Source organism: Guyanagaster necrorhizus, assembly GCF_019112545.1.
Source record: "Guyanagaster necrorhizus MCA 3950 unplaced genomic scaffold BT62scaffold_85, whole genome shotgun sequence".
Taxonomy (NCBI): domain Eukaryota; kingdom Fungi; phylum Basidiomycota; class Agaricomycetes; order Agaricales; family Physalacriaceae; genus Guyanagaster; species Guyanagaster necrorhizus.
The window spans coordinates 1-21801 of NW_025064964.1; the positions used below are offsets into that span (position 1 = coordinate 1).

At 47.5% G+C, this 21801-nt stretch overlaps 9 protein-coding genes across 9 annotated transcripts; 7 read left to right on the top strand and 2 right to left on the bottom strand.

The window, feature by feature from the left end:
• Positions 1-1764: 1764 nt before the first annotated feature.
• Positions 1765-2948, top strand: BT62DRAFT_914297 (uncharacterized protein; the record flags this gene model as incomplete). The annotated part of the gene is made up of 4 exons (XM_043183904.1): positions 1765-1923; positions 1976-2351; positions 2401-2581; positions 2636-2948. Coding segments are annotated over 4 exons (1029 nt in total), but the record flags the coding sequence as incomplete, so codon positions are not given.
• A 494-nt stretch (positions 2949-3442) lies between these two features.
• BT62DRAFT_859207 (uncharacterized protein) lies at positions 3443-3776 on the top strand (the record flags this gene model as incomplete). Its single annotated transcript, XM_043182491.1, has 2 exons — positions 3443-3548; positions 3598-3776. Coding segments are annotated over 2 exons (285 nt in total), but the record flags the coding sequence as incomplete, so codon positions are not given.
• Positions 3777-6389: 2613 nt separating this feature from the next.
• On the bottom strand, positions 6390-8077 carry BT62DRAFT_939188 (Clavaminate synthase-like protein). Its single transcript, XM_043187673.1, has 6 exons — positions 7635-8077; positions 7459-7581; positions 6978-7407; positions 6840-6928; positions 6582-6789; positions 6390-6528 (listed from the first exon to the last, which is right to left on the bottom strand). The coding sequence occupies exons 1-6, from the start codon at positions 7775-7777 to the stop codon at positions 6478-6480; spliced, it is 1044 nt and encodes a 347-aa protein (XP_043032715.1). The 5' UTR covers positions 7778-8077; the 3' UTR covers positions 6390-6477.
• Positions 8078-8767: 690 nt separating this feature from the next.
• On the top strand, positions 8768-10387 carry BT62DRAFT_1081723 (uncharacterized protein). Its single transcript, XM_043179700.1, has 5 exons — positions 8768-8894; positions 8944-9279; positions 9328-9626; positions 9678-9834; positions 9889-10387. Exons 1-5 carry the CDS (start codon positions 8849-8851, stop codon positions 10023-10025), a joined length of 975 nt encoding a protein of 324 aa, XP_043032716.1. The 5' UTR covers positions 8768-8848; the 3' UTR covers positions 10026-10387.
• A 2083-nt stretch (positions 10388-12470) lies between these two features.
• Positions 12471-13297, top strand: BT62DRAFT_939190 (uncharacterized protein). Its single transcript, XM_043187674.1, has 2 exons — positions 12471-12691; positions 12749-13297. Exon 2 carries the CDS (start codon positions 12835-12837, stop codon positions 13234-13236), a length of 402 nt encoding a protein of 133 aa, XP_043032717.1. The 5' UTR covers positions 12471-12691; positions 12749-12834; the 3' UTR covers positions 13237-13297.
• A 273-nt stretch (positions 13298-13570) lies between these two features.
• BT62DRAFT_924851 (uncharacterized protein) lies at positions 13571-15530 on the top strand (the record flags this gene model as incomplete). The annotated part of the gene is made up of 4 exons (XM_043184671.1): positions 13571-13690; positions 13832-13849; positions 13915-14088; positions 14154-15530. 4 exons carry the CDS (start codon positions 13571-13573, stop codon positions 15528-15530), a joined length of 1689 nt encoding a protein of 562 aa, XP_043032718.1.
• Positions 15531-15794: 264 nt separating this feature from the next.
• On the top strand, positions 15795-17539 carry BT62DRAFT_772616 (uncharacterized protein). The gene is made up of 3 exons (XM_043182230.1): positions 15795-16003; positions 16052-17374; positions 17433-17539. The coding sequence occupies exons 2-3, from the start codon at positions 16107-16109 to the stop codon at positions 17485-17487; spliced, it is 1323 nt and encodes a 440-aa protein (XP_043032719.1). The 5' UTR covers positions 15795-16003; positions 16052-16106; the 3' UTR covers positions 17488-17539.
• A 584-nt stretch (positions 17540-18123) lies between these two features.
• Positions 18124-19172, top strand: BT62DRAFT_772638 (uncharacterized protein). The gene is made up of 4 exons (XM_043182231.1): positions 18124-18245; positions 18307-18421; positions 18477-18548; positions 18603-19172. Exons 2-4 carry the CDS (start codon positions 18360-18362, stop codon positions 19015-19017), a joined length of 549 nt encoding a protein of 182 aa, XP_043032720.1. The 5' UTR covers positions 18124-18245; positions 18307-18359; the 3' UTR covers positions 19018-19172.
• A 248-nt stretch (positions 19173-19420) lies between these two features.
• On the bottom strand, positions 19421-21732 carry BT62DRAFT_914324 (DAHP synthetase; the record flags this gene model as incomplete). Its single annotated transcript, XM_043183905.1, has 15 exons — positions 19421-19611; positions 19670-19709; positions 19768-19984; positions 20037-20120; positions 20188-20233; positions 20294-20511; positions 20571-20705; positions 20776-20874; positions 20923-20967; positions 21015-21032; positions 21092-21180; positions 21236-21274; positions 21319-21450; positions 21499-21547; positions 21647-21732. 15 exons carry the CDS (start codon positions 21730-21732, stop codon positions 19421-19423), a joined length of 1488 nt encoding a protein of 495 aa, XP_043032721.1.
• Between the last annotated feature and the right edge of the window lie 69 nt (positions 21733-21801).

Genomic DNA, 21801 nt, shown 5'->3' on the forward strand with positions numbered 1-21801 from the left:
GCTTATGAATCAGGTCCCTGAAGAGCTATAAAAGCGAAACAGGGTGAGAGATGGTGACCCCATCCCTCTGTTGGACCTTGATTCGCTTTAACAAGCAATACCGCAATCCTCAAAACACTTTTGAGGTGAGTATTCTTTTACTCATACTGTGTACCCCCAACGGCTTCGCCGAAGGGGGTACACCGTCCTAACCCTAACCCTAAGTCTCTATGCCCATGTCACATGCAAATGGGCATAGATTTGATATACTATGAAACAGACATGCCCCATACCAAAGTGCATAGACTATGCACAAGATAGACCACTGTGCATTCACAGTACCACCCTGTACATGGCCCATGCACTGGGGGAGGCACTCATTGCATTTCACAGTCCCACCACTGCTGTTCTGTATACTGCCATTAGTTTAAACCCTAACTTAGGGTTGCTTCTGAGGTTCTTCTGAGCAATTCATGTACCACCTACCCATAAGGTGAAATAACTCAACTTGCCTATTCCCATATTTTAAAAACCACATTATACACCCAGGATAAATGTCAGAAAACACCACACCACATCCACCAACAATCACCAGCATCTCAGTGAAAGAGTGATCAGAATGAAGTATCTGCCGACTCCAGATTCGGGAGAGACCTACAACAAGCCAATGGATGAAGTGATGAAAATGACACCTGACTGAATTGCAACATTTCCATGAGAATTACAGGAAGGGATGGACCTTATTCTCTTAGCCTTGCAGATGCAATTTGAGCAAGTGACTTTATATTCAACTAGAAAACGAAAACTCACTTTGCTGAAGAAATTAGAATTTTCGCACGGAGTTGCATGTCGACATCGAGAGAAGATTTTTATCATGTGCAATTATCATATGTCATGAGCTTGAAATGAAAACACAATGAAATAAACTCGAGCCAATCAACTTGAATCAGATACGTAAGGCCACGTTTTTTCCCATCTATGAGAGTGACTTCCTGGTGGATGATTAGCGCCTGGCCCGATTCTCATATGTCCCAGGCATGCAAGGAACACAGTCATATCATTTCCTGGTTTCGCACTTCCATGAATACCCTCAGACAGTCCATTCTTCCCCAAGAGCGCACTGACATATGAATTCAGCATTACTCCCGCCGACATGCAGCTGGCACAGGTGACGCCCTTCTGACTGAGAAATGCCTGGGCATTTCCATCACCCAAGCGCCAGGTGAAGATATGGAATACCTCGCCATTGCTACACCTCAGGAGGTCTTTGTCATTTCCCTATTAGACAGAAACATGACATTTCCCAAGGACGAGTCGTTCTGTACCTTACTTTCAGCGAAGAAGCCTGCTCTCGCTGGATTCGATATGCCACAGCTCTCCATTCGGATCTATTGCCATCTAAAGTGCCATGTCCAAGGTATCGACCTGTCCACCTTCCATTCGAAATCACCCAGAAATCCATCGTATCCTTCAAAGCTCCTCTCTGAAACATTCTCAACCAAATTTGATCGTTTCGCAGTTGACAGTCTCTGGAATGACAAGCTGGATGAGGCTGCGGATGAAAATATTAGAAAGGTGTGCCTTCAGGCATGGGTTTCTGCTGTGTAAGTATTCCTCATGTTCTTTCATGACACGCATCGACAGATATGTGAAACGTAGTATCATCCAAAAGACTACAAGTGCTGCCTCTCTGACAAAGCCGGTCCAGACTCGATGGCTTAAGCGAGAGGCAAGCCAACTTTTTCCTTCAATACCGCTTACTATACTCATCTCAATATCAAGGTTATCGAATGTCTAGGTCGCCTGTTGCTTGAGGCCAATATTCTCGAGCGCATCAAACCCACGGAGATTTCTAATGATTTCACTGAAATCAATATAAATACCAACGGCCAACTGCATCTGCACAATTCCCGATTCAACACACGGGTACGTGCAGGTAGACAGGTACGCAATTCCACGTCTTAATTTTGTTCGACATATAACATTGCCTTGAAAGCTCGCAGTCGTTCTGACAAACACAGATGGCCATGAATTCAGGGGATCACCAATAAAAGCCCACGGAAAGCGAACCTACATTAATGTCTCTGATCGCTTTTACGGAACGGCGGGTAGTGTTAAAGTCATTGGTAGGGAGAGAGCAACGAATGCCGAAAAGGCTCGAGACATGCTTCTACTTCATGTTTTACAGGGCGAATGTCATCTTATGCATTCCAAGTTCGTAAGGATGCTTTGGTTTCCGAGCAAGGATGATGAGAAGGATCTTTTTGCTCCCAACGGTCCAATGAACTCTATTTCCGGCAAGAAATTGAACAGATCACAACAGAATGTGGTATCGACCATGATATCTGACCGGCCACTAGTCCTAGTCCATGGTGAGAAACTGTCAATACACGTGACACATTGACTAAGTAATTCCACCAGGTCCACTGGGAACTGGTAAAACATCGACGATCTCTACAGCAGCTGAAATCAGGGGTCGGATAAATTCACCAACATGGATTGTTGCACATTCGAATGTTGCTGTAAAAAACATTGCGGAGAAGTTGGCGTTATCCGATGTAGATTTCAAGATTATCGTGTCCAAGGAATTCTATGTTGAATGGTGAGCAAAGGACTCGTTCGTACTAATACTCTCATTAATTTTCCATTGCAAAAGGCATGAACATCTTTACACCAAAATCAAGGACAGATTGATTCGTGGAGATGAGCTTCCGATCAATCCAAAGAGCCTAGGACCAATTATCGGCAAGTCGCATATCATGCTATCGACATTGAGCACACTCTCGAATCCAGCCCTGGACAAAAATGGGATGTTCGAACTAGTGCCTCCGAGGAGTCTCGTTGTCGACGAAGCTTCTCAGATCAATGTCTTTGAATATATGGTCAGTGACAATTCGCCTTGTAACATGAATCCCAAACTGACAGGATCTTATTGCAGCACATATTCTTTAAATTTCGGAACATCATGAAAAAAGTCTGCTTCTTTGGTGATCCGAAACAGCGTGAGTTACTGTATTCCATCATTGCGTCAATACGTATCTCATGTATCTTGATTGCCAGTCCCACCGTATGGGAAGGACAAAGTTCCATCGATGCAATGCATCTTCGACGTCGACCATCTGAAAGATATGTCGCAGATTTTGGATATTCAATGTGCGTACCAGGGATTACTTGTATGTCAGGCGGCTCATCTGCAGCACAGACCGTATGCCTCATCCACTGGGTAACTTTATTTCTCGAGAAGTCTACAACAATCGACTCCGCTCCTAGAACCAAATAACAGATCCATACTGCATCGCGTTTATTAACACCAAGTACGGCACTGAGGAGAAATCTGGTTTCAGTTGGCGGGTAGATACATGGACCCCGCGTTTCAGATCGAAATAACTGATCTGTTTTGTAGAATCATGCGGAAGTTCGCACGATCACCCACCTCGTTGAGCATTATTACAAAAACCATAGTTTTTGCGTGATCACACCGTATGACGCCCAAAGAGCTGCTATAGAAAGAGAGCTGAAGATGCAATGTCTGCCTTGGGAACGGGTATTCAATGTTGACAGTTTCCAAGGTGACTACAATAAGTCCTCTGACACATGAAACTTATGTTATACATACAGGAAACGAGGCAGACATCGTCCTAGTCTCTGTCGTCCGGTGCAGCGATCCCGGGTTCCTACGCTCCGACCAGCGAATGAATGTCATGCTCACACGACGTAGACGAGGTCTTGTTATTGTTACGAACCGCAGTTTCCTCTCGGGACCCGGCCAGTCAACCCTCGTCGGGAAACTGGCTCGTGACAGATCCTGGACGCAATGTACAACTGTTGCAGAACAACGGGCGAACCTCCCAGATGCTAGAGGGCGTTATGCCCCTCTCCATGCTGCCACTCCCACCGTTCGGCTCGATGTGAGACGTCCGAGCTTTGATATGAAAACCCTCTTTCCACGTCGATCTGTTGAAGGCAGTGATATCGGCCCGACTCGTTCGATTCATCGTACAGGTTTCCCGCCAGTGACACCGGTTTCAAAGAGTCGAGGGAGCACGATCTGGGACCATCTCGACGAGACAACTGTTCGTAACGCTCCCAGGAGAGTCCAGTTGAGTTCACTTGGAAGTTTGGGAACAACTCTGTATCCGAGTTCCAAGAAAGAAATTCGCCCCCCCCCACCGAGTTTGTCGAATTATGAACATGATTTCCCACCATTGGCGTCGTCATCGAACATAACTGGGCAGAGCCGTCCCAATCCCACAGTCCAGCCCAGTCCTGATGTTTCTTCGCCGGAAGTACCAGTGCAAATATTAGGAGAGACATCATCCTTAGCGTCCGGAGGTTATTGGAACATGGTCGTTGGCCGCAAGAAACGCGCAGACCAGTGGTATACCAATGAATACTGGAAGTAAATATTTGCGATAGTGTGACCATGTTGCAAGGACAAAAGTAGGTAACTGTCACAAGTACAAGGATAAATCCTGATCGGACAGACATGTTGGGCGGCGCCCTTTGGACTCCAAGTATCGCTGAATTTTACTTTTTCTTGATGACTGGTATCTCTAAGGAATTTGACTTTGAATTAAAATGTATTGTCGAAATAGCCTTATGCAAAGACAAAGCAGAGAAAGGCGAGCATTGGCTCGAGTCCCGAATATAGCATAATCAACGTAGATAATAAAATCGACAGAGGATATTGTGGCGAGGTCCCACCGACTGACTGTCTTCTTGTAAGACTCAGTGAAAATGAAGCAACAATTTTATCTTTATGCGGTCACGGAAATGCTGGAAAGACTGGACACATGCGATAATCCATATCTAGGGACGTGTTAGCTAGCAGAAGACCTCACCGAGAGTCTTTGCTCACGCGTCATACTGGAATGCATTTATGCCACTAAGATTTGAAGCTCCTGTAAGACGACTCGACTCTCCTTCTCCCGTAGCTTGAAGCAGGATGAATGGGGGCTTCCAAGACAGTACCACAGCCACCAGCAATTATCATTCTCTATGTTCCAGAGTGATCAGGAAGAGCTAACGAATCTCTCAAGGTGATATACTTATGATAATCCGTTGTATGAAACGATACAAATGGCGCGCGACTAAATTCAGAGAAAGATCGTCGATTGGAGTTCTCGCGGTGAGAACGAGGAGATCGACTCTTCCATAACTGTACTGTGTAGCGTCTGAATTAAAGAGTGATTTGCGTATTATTTAGTACTAGTGTACGCTTGTCACGTATGATTGAACACGGATGAGAATTATAACCTTGTAAATGGAAAAAAAAATAAACTCACAAAGTCAGGTGTTATATGAAAGGGACACGGATTGATCAAAATGAGGAGCTGGGATGGAAAAGCACGATTAGAGGCCGTGTCTGAAGAAGACGAACAAGGGACTAAATGCCTTGAAACTCCTAAAATTGATCTGCGTTGGACTACGTTCGAGAGTCGCTTCCGTGATGGGTGACGAAGAGAAAGGATTATTGAAAGCCAAAGGCTGGTTCTTCATTTTAAGATGACCAATCACGGAGATATTGATCATCCCTAAAAGGATCGCTGGGTGCGTTATCCAGGATAGAAATTGGGACATCATTTCTCAGCTCATCCTGAGGTCCAAACGTCATCAGCGTTTCGAGTGTAGTACTAAAGCACTGAGAGGATCCAGGAGGTATTCTGAATCATACTCCACAGGCAACTGGATGGGCTGAGCATGGGAAATAGAGGTGTATTTTTCAAGGAACAAAGAACCGTAGGAGAAGGGTGGGAGGATGTGGATTTTGGTCCATAGAGTAGGGCATGATGGGGAAATGGTTCGCTTGGTTGAACAAATATGGCCGAGGGCCCACGGGCATCGAATAGATCTGGACTAGAGAGAAGGCCGAATATCTGGAGCAACGATTCTCGAGGAAAGCGCCGTATGGGTGCCAGGATAGACCTACAACCACGAAGGTCCTTAAGCAGTTTGTCGCGCCGATCTCGGATTTTAAGGAACAGAGGCTCGATCTTCTGCAGCTCCTCTTCAAGATGAGCTATATCGTTTGCGATAGAGGCTTGACAAGCATCGAAAGAGGAGAACCCATATCGTAGGAGTTGGGTAGGATCGACGAAAGGAGAATAAAGCTGTATAGCGTCGAATTGACATTTAGTGCAGATAGCCTGGATGACGTCGTCAATAAAATGCATAGAAATGGACGAAAACATGTGCGTACCTGTACCATTTTTTAAGCTTCTGCGAATATACGTAGAAGAGAATACTGCTGAAGTAGGAATGGGTTTGGTTGCTGTGTATCGTCCCTGTCCGAGGCTGTGAACGTTGAGATCAACCTGCTGTAGGCAGGATCCGCGCCAAACGTTTCAAAATGTGATATAGATCAAGGCGCGTCGAACGCTGTCAGCTTACGACCGTATCATTGAGTATACTAGTTGTCGGAAAACTCCGGTTCGCATTTGGTTATATAACACATACAAAAGAAATAAGGACTCGATATATTTACAATTTTCATCATGATTACGCCCGGCCTCCTTCTGTTCCCCGACTCGCCTGCCACGTCTCCGGCCCCTATCCCAAAACAGTGGGTACGAAGACTCGACAGCGGAATGTGAAGTACGTACCGTCCTATTCTTCATCCTCTGGTTCTTGATCCTCCTCGTGAACCACTCGTGTGCCGTTACAGGAGTATTTAGCTGATCCGCATTCTCGACTGCAGCCGCAATCATGGCACTCTCGTCTACGAGAGGTCGGAGCAAGACAGAGTCTCCCGGTCTGGTGAAATAGACGAGAGACCAGCGTTCGAGATGGCCTTGTGGACCGGGGGGAGGGCTGAACGCGTGATTGTCAGTCGATGGGGGAAAGGAAAAGAGAGTTCTTACACTACTCGATGAATATTGGATCGCAGGATCCCCCCGCTGAACAGCGCCAACGCGTCACCAACGTTGCAGATAGCGTGTCCCGGAATAGGCTATCAAAAGATCATGAGCCGTCGAATATAAATACCATCACAAATTTACCTTGACATACTGCCATTCTTCATACCCAGGTGGAAGGACCTGTAGCCCGCCAAGTCGGTTATGCAGGAAGCTCAAAGACCCGAAATCCGTATGCGCCCCGATGGCCATTCGATCGTTACTGTATCCTGCCGGATTCTTCGTCGTTCGAGCCTCACTCGAGCTGAATTCCTCCCGACGGTGTTTCTTCGCGAGAGACCCCTCCGGCAGTCGAAGCTTCTGGTTGAAAATAGCAAGGATCGTGTCGTTAATCTGTACTGACTTTGTGATGAAAGGCTGGATAGTGCTAGACATGCGGGCATTGACGGTACTGGGGTACTCCCGTCGAACAGGAGTGGGGTACGCTAGGGCATCGTCCTTGGCTATGTTGATGAATTCGACAGTGTCAGTGACTCCGCTGGCATCGACAGCATTGAAACCAGCGGCTTTATACCTAGATCAATGTTGGCGTTTCAAGTAGCCGACAACATGATTGATGACCTACCCAAAAGACATCCCATCGTCGCCCTGCTCATACTTCATCTTCTCATCCATGGGTAGCCTCATAGTCTCTTCGCCCATGTCAAACATGCGATTAGCCTCTTCTTCCAGGCCGTGATTCTTCAGACTGCACACATCAATTAGCACACAATGAGGAGAAGGGATAGAAATCGTACTCACTACCAAAATCCCAACTGCGTAGCGGCTCCCCATAGTCTCTCAATCTCTTCTTTATCGCCTACTTTCAGAAGGGCATAGTCGACAACGAGAAGCGGATGCGTGGGGATGTCATCTGGAAATGGTGGGAACTTAGATATAGCCATGATATGATAAAGAAGCAGGACACTTCTGGAGCTTAAAAAGTTCGTCAGTTGTGGTCACGGGAAGTAGCTGCGGTATAAATATTAGGCTGTTTGACGGACCTTTTCCGATTAGAAAGATGCGATGGGACTTCTATCATCCGAAAAGATCGCTACATGGCGTCCTCGGGAATGCTGAGATTCAGGACCTTTGCGTAACAAGACCGCAATGACTCAATTGCTTCTGATAAGGAAGTCCTGAGAGAGCATCTGTGACTGCTTTGCTGTGATGATTGTGTGGAATAGCCATCCAGAATACCTAGTGCAAGGTGAGTTCAGATTTTCGATTCTCGCATCAGAAGCGTGACCAGCACAGATGACATTGGTTGAGTATCAACAATGGAATCGAGGTTTTTCTGTGCTGCCGGTTGTGTCTGGATAAGGAATACTGCTATCGCATGAAAAGACGATACCGACTTCGATATTAGCAGTAGGATGCATCACTCCAGTGTTGCCCTAGCCGATGGGGTGACAGCTATAATCAAAACAACGGATCTCGCATTGTATCCATTTATAACGTGCTCTGGTATGACACTTCTGCAAGGATGAGGTCCAAGAAATGAATCTGCAATGAAGTCCGCGGGGCTCTGATTCAAATCGGGATTACGAGTGGTACTGCTTCAAAGAGACATGACCATGTAGATCTTTATTTATTTCCGAGTTGAGGATATGTTTTGGCTCGAGTTTCAACGCAGTTTTAGCATGAAGCTGATATACAGAGCATGCGTCAAATTCCAGTAACTGACTTTGACGGTAGCAGAACATGAAGCTGCTGCCAGGTCGATGAGGACAGAGATCGCAGACATGTCGATATAATTTTATTTGAATGTCTTTGATGGAGAAGAACGGTATGCCAACACAGGTGACGTCCTTCGGAAGGATCCATTGAGGATACATCGGCACCCCGGAACACCGCCGATCACGTGCACCTATGACAATTTTATTCTATTTTACCAGTCGTTCTATGCAGCACTAGCCTACTTAGTGCATGAATTTTCGCGTTGATGCTTTCCACTCTCTTTACAACTTTCTAGCATGGCAGGTTTCCATGGCTCTGGCGGGCTGCGGAGGAATGCAGATAGTACGTCTGCTATTCTGTTTCACAATTTTGCCAATTAAATTTTCTCTAGACTGCTCTATCGGTGGATTCTTCGTCTCTCCTACCAAGGAAGCTGTCATCAACTCTCCCGAACCAACGAAAACTTCCTGGGACCCATCATGCCTCGACGCCGACATGCTCGATATACATCTCTATGGCCCTTCAGTTTCGAAACCACGGATATATGTCTGGGTAGAAGTGAACAACGCAGAAGGAACATATGAAGCGACCCTCATTCCCCGATGGTGGAATTCTTCAAGCACAATACAGCTCCAGGTCGTCACCGTACCTACGGGGAATCCCCCTTTTCTGGCTACTCTTTCCGCGGGTCCGTTATGGAACGCAACGTATCAAGAACCTGAGTCGGGTACTCCGGATAGCGCTAATACCTCCAAGCAGGACTAAGGAGGTGAAGTCGTCGGTTCCGCTTCAAATTCGACGGCTATATCTGCTGAACAGATAGCTACAGCAGTGGTAGCCGCCGTGGTGTTCATTGCCTTGTGCATAGCAGCCTGGTTGATATGGAGACGTAAGATGAGGATAAAAGAGCGGACGACATGGACCAAGGCTGCGGATAGGAGAATGTCGATCATCAGTGTTGATTGGTCTGGTATCACTGCTGCTGGTGCATCTGCCGCGGTTCAAAATAGCTTGGTTGGAACGGCTGCTAGAGGGAGTCAGGGAAGCCGGCTGAGTTCCAGTTTCTATGCCGCTGTTGAGCAGGCAGGAGTCGGAGCTGGGCTGTATCACTATGAGAACGCATAGCATGGTACATCGTTGTCATGTGGGGAGCCTTTCATGGTGGCCACAGGCGATTCGAAGTTATTGAACGTTGATGCCCAGGAACCAGAGACATTAACGCCTGAAATCATGAGAGCGAGGGTCAACGATTGTGTGAACTGGTGGGCTATATCTAGGAAAGGTTCGTGATGTAGCTTTTTTACGTATTCATCTGTTTAAGCCAGTTTCTCTGCAGATTCGAATAATTTACGACGGCCTCCGATGACATACGGCCATAGCAGGGAATCGTTTAGTGGGATGTCCAATGATATCGACCATACTCAGACGATAGGACCTGATGATATGATGAGGCCGTATGCGTATCGAGGTTAAAGAGCCGCTCTTTGATCTGGTGATGGATAAGATACTGTTGTGGTGAGATCCCTTGATGGGAATCTCATATTGGACAACATTGCGTCTCACGGGGAACTGGCTGGTATGGTTTCAGACCGCAATTACATGTTTTAGTCTGTACTTCCATCTTTATAGTATTATACGAAGGAATAATTTATGGACCATGGTATCTGCTTTTGAGTCGTATAACAACCGATTACTCACGACATACCGCCTCGTATACGCTCTTCTGGACTGACTCGTTATCCTTTTATGACTTGTTTCTGATGAAGATTTGATATGGCATTATATAGGAGGTATTCTTTCTGATACCTAGATATCTAGGCTTGATCCAAGCAAGGCATATCAAACAACGCTACCATGATGTACGATGCAACAAAAAATGATACCTGCTAATAAGTGGTGGCAACCCACACTATAGCCTGAAGATATAGAAGAACAATGTACGTTCTACAGTATGGCTAGAGTATGTTCTGAGTTTTCCTGCAAAATCTGTGCCAAATTTGGGCAAGCCTGTACTGGCAATTGATCGGCAACTTGACAGGACCGGAATTGATCGAGGCAATCTCCGCTCAATTCAACAACATCGTCCCAATTCCTGTCGTCATCATGGACAAAATTGCTACTCTTAAATCTGTTATACCTAGTGCACCAAGTGGAACGCAAATGAGGATTTACTTATTCTTGGTATGTTTTACCTCATAAAATACTGTGAAACTCGTACTAAAGTACTTGGAAGTGATACCATGGCTCGTCGTTCTCGCAAACAAATGCCGATTAGACAAGGAGTTCTACGCAGAAATGTCATCCGTCGATTGCCCTTTTTTGAACAAGATTATTGGTACTGAGTGAAAAAAAAAATAGAAGAAACATGTCGCAAGGCCGTGAGTAGAGAATATCCCTGCCTTTACCATCCCTTTCCGATCAATTTTCAAGAGAATCAAGGAGCATATCTGGCTTCAAGACATCTCGATGTAGATGGTGAAATCACCATGTGTTGAGGCATTAGCGATCCGTGATGAATGCACGAAGCCGTCGCATAAGAAACCACAAATATAGAGTATATCGTCGTGACGAAAACACCGGGAAGGTACGTGAATTCGTCAAATTCGTCTGTATGATTGGTCTCATCGCTCTGTAGGTGATAATTTAGCAGAAATCTCTTCTCTACAACTTTACCATGGGCATTTTGAATTATCAGAAGGGTTGAAGACCTTTTTCATTCTTAACGGTCCAGCAGTGAAGATTTTGGAAGCGCCATTCATAACCTCTCTTCGGACATGGCCTATTACTTCCTTTTCATTTATGCATTCGCACTCGGAATCGCGCAGCATGATCAATGTGTCCATCATTCACGTGCTTCCAAGAACACATCACCACGTTTTGAATATACATCCGAGAATACACCGCATCCTATAGCACTGTCCCTCCGCCATCCCTCTGGCACATATTCTTTTTCATATCTAGTATCTATATCCTAAAGGTTGGTGCATAGAGAGAAACTGGTACTATGCATTGTTACATGGCCACACGTCGCCATGATGGATAGATGGCTCGGCTCAAGGAATCGGAGCTATCACAGAGCCTTGGCGAAGACGGGAATGCCCCCACATTAAGGCGTTTCTGTCGGCCAACCATTGGCTTTTCGAATCATCGTGTATCAGCCACGAATCATCCTCAGAACAGGCGATAGCATTCCATATACTTAAAGGATCATAACGTGCATCCCCCCCCCCCCCCCCTTTCCTGCATCTCATTGACATTCTTGTCCTCCAGGTCTTTCAATGTAATACTGGACATATGCTCCATTTCCCTATATGTCGGCAATGCTAGCCTCGGATCTTGACATCGTCGAGGCCTATCTGACCGACTACTACGAGAACTCCAATGCCTTATTTGTGTAGCGCCTCGCTTAGGATAGGGTGAATTCTTGAAAGCGATGACGAAGAGTAACAGGCTCATGGGTGGCGGAAGTAGGTCGGGGGGAGGAGCGATGTTTCAGGGAGCCTTTTTAGACGACGTTTATGGAGACGGATGCAACGATGCTACGAAATATACCGGGTGCCGTAGAAATTGTGAAGTGATTGAATCAGACAACTTAGAGAGTGCCGGCTGGTTGTAGAATCGGAGCAAAGAGGATCGACGGTTAGTGCAGCTTGTTATCAATTATTTGTATCTATCTTAACAGTTTGTCCCTGTTCCAAGTGACTGGGTAAACCTATAAGAATGGTTTCCTAACCTAGCGTCATTAAGGACAAAGAAGTCAGTTTATTTAGTTCCATACCAAATCTTTCCTCACGGCTTCTCCCCTTACAACCACAGTAGCGAAGAAGGCGAGCCTGCGCAAACTGCCCGTTGTCGTTCAAATTCTTGCCTCTCGTAGTCGATCGCAGCCTCGCCCGAGAACTCCAGTCATTATGGAGTTAGGTTGGAATCCCAAACTGAAAACGCTGCGTACCGATACCCGGTTGGGGTTATGTAGGTGTGGCGGGAGCGGCGCATACTTCGGTGCAGCTGATACTACCACTTTACTCCTCAGAGCGATGTCCGTCCCGTGGAAATGATGATTAAAAGGCAGTTGGATCACGAATTGAGCGGAGATATGGTTCCGTACTGCGGAAATGTTGCCGACAGAGAAACGCACAGTATGTCAGTGTATATGACGGTGGCGATGTGATGCTCATTTGTCGGGCTACTCCCAGAATAGCTATGGACAACCTAGATTGCCTTTTTTTCTTCGTGGTTGAGCATCATCCGCATTTTGGCGCTCAACGCCACGCTGACCTCAATGTCGATTGCACAGCTTGACCTTAACATGCATGTTCATCAAGGTCCATCAATGCCAGCAGAGCGGCAAAGAAAACTTTGCGCAACATTTAGCGTGTCCGGGCATCTGCATCTAAAGAATGTTCGTTCACTTTCACTCGAGAACGACGAGGAAGATCTTCTCGCCCTCTCGACAGCCGCAGAGCTCCTTCACATGCAGAATGGAATAGCTTCTAATCCTTCCCGCAAACAAGATTCATCAGTATCAGGCAGGTCCTTCCCATCTATATGCCGTCGTCGTCTCTTTGCCTTCTTACTGTATCGACGTCTTTGTAATGCTATAAGCGACTTTTGGGCTTCCTCTCATGGTTCCCGCAAAACGACGGTGCTCGCTTCTGTTTTTCAGCCTATCCGGGAACAATGACATTATTTCCTTTGATCCGAGGGCAAAGGGCAGTTCCACGGGTCATTCCCAACGAAGCGGGGATTGTAGGTGGCTCAGTTGTCCATGATTGGTGATTCTTCCTCACGATACGGACCGGTTCGCGGCGGTGAAATTTTTTTGCGCGGGAAAGGTGAAGGCCAGCGATTGGACAGGGTGTTAATTGGGCTCTTGATGGAACATTTTTGAGCTTGTGAACCTTTTTCGACGAATATCTATATCTGTGAACCCATGGGAGCGCTGGGGCAGATCCGGGACGAAGTCGAGACCCCCCCATGCGGCGGATTGATTCCCGAGGACCGACGGATGCTATACAATGATTCACTTCTCAGGAATGATTTCAACGGCGAACTCGACGTTTGAATGGGAGCTCGAGAGGATAGTTCTCAGTCGACCATGGACTGAACAGGAAGACGAGTCAACTACAGATGTGGCGGTAAAGACAGAATCTATGGCGACCAGAAGGGCTTCAATTTGAGGAGATCTACTGAAGGCTTCGGCCCTTTTGTCTGACATACTGAAACAGACATTGGCACGTGTTCTTGATGTCATTTTTACTAAAATGAACGTCCAATAGCCCGTTAAACCCCAGCTGGTTAGTAAACTTTACTTCCGACATCAGAAAAACGAATGAATTCACCGTGCGCTTGTATCAATCAGGAAATTGTAACATGTGCAAGGGGCGGCATAGAATTCAAGGTCGAGTTGTTGCCGGAAAACGCCGTCGTGTTCTCCTTATATTTCAACCTCCACCTAGTCGCGTTTATGGCTATACGGAGTCCTTTAAAGCTCATCGCGACTCCCAGGATTCATATATTGGAACCGTCTTTCCTCGTACGTCCAGGTTATCTCCCATTCACCTGAAAGCAAAGTAGGCTAACGCTGCTATTCTTTCTCAGGAAATTCGTACCAACGGCAACAATATGAATACAGTCTCCCCAACTGCGATTACAACCCTGCGACCCCAGTTCATCAATGACTTACCCGTGGAATTACTCTATGAAATATTCCTTTGGGCTATACAGGATGATTCTGCCGTCGACACGCGCGTCATCCAGTCTCCGTGGACTCTCAGTCATGTTTGTCGTCGGTGGAGGCACATTGCGATTTCCTTCCCATGTCTATGGTCGACTATACACGTAGGGTCGACGCGACAGTCGCTGCATAATTCTTTCTCTATGAATAATATCGAGGGACTCGGTACCGTGCTCCGGCGGTCTGGAACCACAGCCCTAATGCTCAGGGTGGAGTTTACAGACCGTAAACTCCCAGCTGGTCATTCACACATACGCGACTTGCTGAAATCTCTAGCGTCGGTATCACGTCGCTGGAAATCCATTAAAATGAAAGCCTCCATTTCTATATTCCACGAACTCTTCGAACGCGTCATTCTTGGGGCGCTTCCCCTCCTTCAGTCAATTCATTTCGAAGTGACTCCCAACTGCTACTGGGGCGCTACTCCCATGGCAGCTAGTCTCACTGCTACCCTTGAAATGGCGCCGAACCTTCGTTCCGTGACCCTTCTCCCATTCATCCCAATCCGTTTACCTCTATCCAGGCTAAAAGAGCTTACCACGAAAGACCTGACCCAGAACGAATTGTCGTCGATTATTCAGGAACTCCCCCACCTCGAAATCCTGAATTTCGTTGGACTGAGAGCCTGGCATGCCATCGGGTGGACACCCCCACTTCATGTCCATAGCTCTTTGCACAAAATCGAGATTGAGGGTATACAAGAACTCTCCCATTTCACTCTTCCTGCGCTTACACATCTCCGCCTCCTGAAGCCCTTCTGTTCATCACCACAAAGTCGAGACTGGAGGACCAACTTCTCGTTGGACATACTCAAGCGATTTCTCCTTCGTTCGGGGTGCTCTATCCGTCATCTCCATCTTTCTATTCATGAAGTTGGGCCGGATGTGACCGGTATCCTATCGCTCCTCGTCGATGCCACGGGTCTTCGGGTTGATGTTGGGAACCATTCTGTATACGGGGATCTCCTAAAGATGCTCCGAAGCAGAGAGGCGTTGCTACTTCCGAAACTAGACACTCTCGAGTTTTTCGGAGTAGAGATGTCGGAGCGGCATTTGGAGACCATTCTGGCGCTTGTCCAGTACCGACGGAACCACCCAGTTTTGCAACGAATAAAGAGCGTAGTTGTCGAGAAGTCGTCGTTCGTGAATGGCCAAAGCCGTCTTGATAAGACCATTGGGCAGCTACGAGAAGTAGAAGATGATGATTTTAAGCTAGTACGTGACAAGGCTCTTCAGAGATGAACTTTTTATTCACATACGAACAGGAGGGACCAGGGGATACTGGCCTCATTAAACATGTTGACGCTTCACAGACAGAAAATTCTGTCATCGTGATCCAAAGATGGAAACGACAATCTGATCGACATTATTGATAGCCCCCGCGACGCGCCTGGTGAACTGCCCGTGCCAGGCATAGCGGGACGTCGTCGCAATTTGAACGCGATTTTGATCACTAATGTCGTTAGCAAAGTGCCTTCGGGCCGGGGCCTCGTTTCATCAAAAAGTCATAGCTTCTTACCCGATGTGGGAAGGCAGCCATGCAAAAATCAAGGGTCCCGATCAACTTTCGGAACCCACAGTAATCGCGACAGATCCACCTTAACAAACGACATTCAGGATCAAAATCGTGGTCAGCGTTCATTCACCTCATTCACCTCTTTCCACCATATCCTCGCTTTCTTCCGCCTGGCTTTGCTTCGACCTTCAAGTCAATTGTGAGCTGATTTTCTTCCACGTCGCTCTATAGCTAAAATATAAACCAGGCGGCCATTAGCAGACATCAACGCTAACTCAAATTCACCCTGACAGTGGCCTGCAATGTTCGTACAGACGTCAGAGCCTCCGATACGCTGCCTACCAACCGAGCTACTCTTTCAAATATTTGATTGGGCCCTCGTCGACGCCCTGTCCGACAGTCGGTCCGCTGTTCAATGTCCTTGGACACTAGCCCACGTCTGCATGCAATGGCGACAAGCAACCCTTTCCTTTCCTTCCCTCTGGTCCAAACTTCGCATCCATATCACCGAAAGTTCTTCATTCATCCGTCTCGGCAGACTTACGCCTGTATCTCCTCTCGGATCCATCCATTTCACTGCAGGTCTTGACTATGCGTTGAGGCGCTCTGGGTCCCATCCACTATCCTTTCGCGTCGAATTTTCGGATTGGGAGGACTACTCCCAAGAACTTCTAATACAGCTAGTCTCTCTGTCTCATCGATGGGAAGACATCATCATAATCGCCCCCGCTGAGATTTTCAACGTCCTCTTTGACCTGCTCGGCAGCGCCCAACTTCCCTTACTCCAATCAATCCACTTTCAGTCACCATCACGATTCTATTGGGACGACATGCCGGCTAAAGATAGATGCACGGCCTTCCAAACCGCGCCGAAGCTTCGTTCAGCAAGCCTGAATCCGATCCTCATGTTGCGACTGCCCTCATCGCATATAACGGAGCTATGTATAAGCTATCCGGATCCTGACGATATCCCTATTATTCTTCACCAGCTGCCTTACCTAGAGTCCTTCTGGCTTACGGGTTTTAAGCCATGGAACATCGACCACCCAGTCCCAACGCTTCATCGGACGTTACGAAAAGTCGAATTGCCCTCCCTCGACCATCTTGCATTCTTCACGCTTCCTTTTCTAACACACCTCTCCATCTCGGCCATATCTCGGACATTGAATGGTCCGATCATCGCATCCTTTCTCAGTCGTTCATCGTGCACCATCTCTCACCTGCAGATCTCCCTAACCAGGACTGGACGAAACGTTCAAGACTGTCTCTCCCTATTTCGTTATGTCACAAATCTCGAAATCGGCATAGTGGGATATCGATATCTCTTCGATAACCTCCGAAGGAATCCATCGTTACTCTCCGACTTGGAAAGTCTTAAGCTTCTCGGCGATAGCATGCATCCTTGTAATCTTAAGGAGGTGCTTGCACTGGCAGAGGCTCGTTCGAAGACACTTCGCTTTATCGATATTGGTACATGTTCTTCTGTAGAGCCAACAGAGAGGGAGGAACGTCTTGAGACCGAGAGGCGACTCGTGGATGCAGGGCTTCAGGTCCATCTTGTGGTGAACGAGTGAGTTTTTTATTCCCTTCAATGGGAGATTGGTTCTAAAACATTTTTATCGGCTTAGGAAGCACCGGCGAGGCACCTTTTTTCATACCAATTATCATTGTATCGTGATGTAGGTAGCCAACGATACTTCTGTATCCTCCGTTGCACACAATTGGACATATATTTGTAAGAACGTGACACGCGTTTGTTCTTAGGACCTAATAGTATACGCAGTTAGCTATTTTGTAGACCTCACACAGCGTAGCGGTAAGCGGAAGTGCGGTGAGGGTGCTAGACGGTTTGCATTCAGTACATATAGTCCATCCCGACATAAAGGGGTATCGAGCTCGGCCAGGGGAATACGACGGAGCTCCTGCTTGTTAATCCAACAATATTTTCCACAAATCATGGCATGGCCAGGTCCTCAGTTACCTCCTATCCCTCAGGCCTCAGCACGAGCGGTTGAGGTGGTTATCAACACCGTTTATTAATTTTCTTCTTAATTATCCCCCAAGGTTAATGATCGAATAGGTGTAGTCGTAATGTATATTCACTGGTTGTCACATACGCTGCGTCTTTTCTTTACTCGATGGCTTACTTGCACTCGAACCGTCAAGTACTGGACGATGACTGCGGATCTTAAGAGCTGCTGCGCGTCAATTGCGAGATGCTGTGTTTTTCGGATTCGGATGTGGCACGGGCATGTATAACCGATACATAATAGTAGTAGCCAGTCTGCATCGCCTTCGATCGAAAGACATTATACAGGACATAAGGTCCCTTCTCGTCACCAACGACTGTTCTTTCACAGACCTTCACACTGACTAGTCGGAAGATACTTCCTATGTATGAGAAGCATTTAGACCTCATGGCGCCGTGCTGTTGGCCATCTGTGATTAGTTCCCATGTGCTGTTTCCCGCACAATACAGCATCACTTACCAAGGCATTGTAGTCATAGATAAATCCACAGCATGGGAGCCGCTTCTTCCTAGCTCTCCCCCTTCAATGGTCTGCATACTTCCGTCGCTTCCCTACCCCTGGGATGAAGGAGAAGATTCAAACACATAGTGACTCTTTCATGCTCTCCCATCGGACGGGGGGTCTTATAGTTTTGTTCTTTAGCTCCGAGCCATGGCCAACCGTTACATCATCGTCTGCGACCGCGGCAACTCAGTCATATTCAACAGATGAACCGTATGTCTCCCCGTACGTTATTCCTTCCGTCGACGGGCTGATGAAACGCTGAAGTAGGTCCTCATCCACCACTCGATCCATCCATCCCGGCGTCATAATAGGAATTGCCATAGGAGGGATCGCCGTCATACTCGTTCTCTTGCTCCTCCTTGTTTTCTTCCGGAGTCGTTACAAAGAGCGGAAAAGGAAGTCACAGATACCAGATCCGTACCTTCAGAGAAAAATCACCTGCACCTCTGATCCGACCCCTTCTCCTGAGATGCAGACATTAGATACACCTCCTGCTCCATCCGGTGTACAGGATAGTCATGACGACGTGGGGGCACCCAACGAAAGGGCGAGGCTGGAGCAGCTAGAGTCAATGGTCCGGCTGCTCATAACCGAGCGGCAGCGGAGCTGTATTTCGGAGATACACGAGCCTCCGCCTGATTATACCTTATCAAACCTCAGCACCGATAGAACTAGCTAATGATCAGTACGACTTGATTTTGCAGATATAATACATTCCTTGTCTGGGAACGATAATTCGGCATGATATTAACATTTCAAACTTGGGGCCCTCTCCCGCCCAGTTCAGAGGTACGCCTAGACAGTACGGAACGGTTTGTCCATATTCGGCATATCCTAGCGTAAAAAAGTCAATCGATTGTGAAACCGGTCAAGTATAGAGGACGCACCTCTGCCTTTGGGTCCCCCTTATTGCTCAAGAACGTTTTCTGCAACCTGTGCCGCCACTCGCGGACCTTGTGGGTCTCGGGATCGTTTGCCAGGTCGCCTGAAAAGCAAACTTCATCAATACCGTCGCGATAACAGCCGAAACGCAAAGGAAATGACGCACCCTCCTCATACCCGTCTTTATCCCTCTGCGCCTTCTACACTGCTGGTGGACTCGTGCCCTTCTTGCTTGTGCCGACGTCTTCATCAGCCTCGCCATCGTCCTCGCTCTCGACATTGTCCTTGTTCTTCCCACCTTTCTCACCCTTGACTGGTGCCTTCTGAGAGTAGATAACATCACAATCACTTCCGACCTTCTTGAAATGGTTCGACAGAAAAAATGCACCGTCTTACAAATTACCCATTTGAGTCGTCTACGCGAGCCCCCAAAAGACCGACAAAGTCACCGAGACTCTGCTCAAAATTCAACCGAGGATCGCAGAAAGACTGTAGAATAATCATGGATTAGACCGGGGCCATTCCGCCGAACAAAGAATCAGCAAACCTGGTATCTCAGCCCGAGCTGCTCCTCACTCAGCCCCATGCTCCCACCGAGACACTCGGTAACGCTGAACCCCTCATCGTTCAGTTCGCCAGTGAACTCGAGGCTGATACTGCCTAGCCGGCTACCGCACGATGTGTGGATCCTCAAGCAGGATGTGATCTCTCCAATGATGGCGCTGAAGTGGCGGGTCTTGTAGCCTGTCGGTGATGTGAGAGTGCTATAGTAATCGATGAGCAAACGCTGTCCGGTTGTGAGACTGATACCCGTACTTGCCATGTATAGGATCGCAGATCCAGACGAATGGATGGCCCGACCGCTTCACGGCCTCTATATGGCCTGGTAGGTGAGCATCGCTCTGTAATGGGTAAAACAACTGAACACGGAGAGACTCATACAAAGCTAACGTTATCCGCGCCCTACCGCGAGATCAGGGTTATCCTCCCGAGCTCCTTGGATGGATTGACAACTACCGCGTTTTCCATCAACCGCAGCCAACGTCAGAAGTGAGGCCAAGACCCCCCCCTACCATCAAGCAGTACTGCTAGCTCACCATAAGCCATCGATGGCCCGACTTTGATCCCAATCGGATTACGAATCCCTCGAAAATACTCAACGTAGGCGCCGTCAAGCTGTCTGGTACGATCCCCAATCCAAAGGAAGTGAGCGGAAGTCCTGTAGTAACCGTGGCCCGACGGGGATGGTCGAGTCAAGGCTTCCTCATAGTCGAGGATCAAACCTTTGTGGCTGACCGATATCAGCACCGACTAAGAAAATTTGCACAGGGGGGGGAAATTTTTGTTCACCTCGTATAAAAGTCGACCTCGCCGACGGTTCCTCTCCCTCCTCCTTGCTCGAACGGAGCCGATCTTTCTGCTCCGATCGTCCAGCTGAAGTCGAGCGCATCGGAAAGTCCATCGACGATGAACTCGAATTCCTTCCTAGAGGACGTTCATAGTAACGTAACGCAACGGTGTAGCGAAAGGGTTTACTGAGTACCGGCGATCTAACATGATTGAAGACCAGACCCTCGGGTGATGAAGCGAGGCGAATCCGGAGGTGAGCAATCCACGGACATGGTTCAGCGTTGCGGTCGAATGGAGATAAGCGCTGGGATCCGCATGAGTGGTAAATTGCATCGACGAGAATAGAACACACCTTAAGAGACGCTGTGGGTCCGGAGTGCGGTCGTTTGGATCCAGTCTGCTGAAAGGTAAGATCACAATCGCGTCTTTGAGAAGATCACCCACCCATTGACATTATCCCCTCTGGGGAAAAAAAATGGAATTAAACTGGCCCACCCATTCCATGTAATACTCTTCCCTACCTGAAGCTCAGGACCTTTTTCCCATTAACAATCTCAGTCGGACTACTCTTCGGTTTCGCATACTGCCCTGCAATGCACCCAATTCGCACCTGTCCCCGAACTCAGTCAAAACATAAATTACTGCCTCGCGAAAGCGCAACATACAACCGGAACACGTGCTCCCCAAATGAGGATCAGACTGATCTTGGTGGAGATGTTTTACTTTGAAACACTGGTATAATAAGCACCATGATCAAGAAGAGAATCAACTGTTGAGTAACCTGGGTACAGGCATCAAAACTCTCTGCACAATTGCCAGCATGCAAGAGGAACACATCATTCCACTGTACAAGACCCAGTTGGTACCAGAGGTGTTTGATCTACCGTTACATGAGACTAGGATCCAGCTAGGAGAGCATAGTATGCACTTCAGCAAGCATCACCAGTGGAGGTAATTGCTCCAGCTTCAAAAGTACACTGTAATGTATGAAGATGGGGGTTCAATGTGAGATGCAGACCATACCTTGACAGCTTATCAGGATCATCACAGTCCATGTACTGAGAAAGGCAGTCAACAGAAGAATGGAGACCAAAAAAAAAAAAACATGAACCTGGGCAATTGATTTTGATTTCCAAGATGACAGACTCCATTCTGCAGACATTGAAGGAAGAAACCAAATACAATCCAGGACAAGGGGACAGAAAGGGACAAGAATGAAATATGTGCTGGT

Excerpts from the sequence above, each read along its gene's own strand:
- BT62DRAFT_772638 (XM_043182231.1), top strand. The coding sequence starts at position 18,360 with ATGGTCTGCATACTTCCGTCGCTTCCCTACCCCTGGGATGAAGGAGAA. Across the intron at positions 18,422-18,476 it reads GGAGAAGATTCAAACACATA|CTCCGAGCCATGGCCAACCG; the intron begins GTGACTCTTTCA and ends TTTGTTCTTTAG. Across the intron at positions 18,549-18,602 it reads TCATATTCAACAGATGAACC|TAGGTCCTCATCCACCACTC; the intron begins GTATGTCTCCCC and ends GAAACGCTGAAG.
- BT62DRAFT_772616 (XM_043182230.1), top strand. The coding sequence starts at position 16,107 with ATGTTCGTACAGACGTCAGAGCCTCCGATACGCTGCCTACCAACCGAG. Across the intron at positions 17,375-17,432 it reads GTCCATCTTGTGGTGAACGA|GAAGCACCGGCGAGGCACCT; the intron begins GTGAGTTTTTTA and ends TTATCGGCTTAG.
- BT62DRAFT_939190 (XM_043187674.1), top strand. The coding sequence starts at position 12,835 with ATGTCGATTGCACAGCTTGACCTTAACATGCATGTTCATCAAGGTCCA.
- BT62DRAFT_939188 (XM_043187673.1), bottom strand. The coding sequence starts at position 7,777 with ATGGCTATATCTAAGTTCCCACCATTTCCAGATGACATCCCCACGCAT. Across the intron at positions 7,582-7,634 it reads ACGCAGTTGGGATTTTGGTA|TCTGAAGAATCACGGCCTGG; the intron begins GTGAGTACGATT and ends TGATGTGTGCAG. Across the intron at positions 6,929-6,977 it reads AAGAATGGCAGTATGTCAAG|CCTATTCCGGGACACGCTAT; the intron begins GTAAATTTGTGA and ends ATCTTTTGATAG.
- BT62DRAFT_1081723 (XM_043179700.1), top strand. The coding sequence starts at position 8,849 with ATGGCAGGTTTCCATGGCTCTGGCGGGCTGCGGAGGAATGCAGATA. Across the intron at positions 9,280-9,327 it reads GTATCAAGAACCTGAGTCGG|TCGTCGGTTCCGCTTCAAAT; the intron begins GTACTCCGGATA and ends AAGGAGGTGAAG. Across the intron at positions 9,835-9,888 it reads GTGGGCTATATCTAGGAAAG|ATTCGAATAATTTACGACGG; the intron begins GTTCGTGATGTA and ends GTTTCTCTGCAG.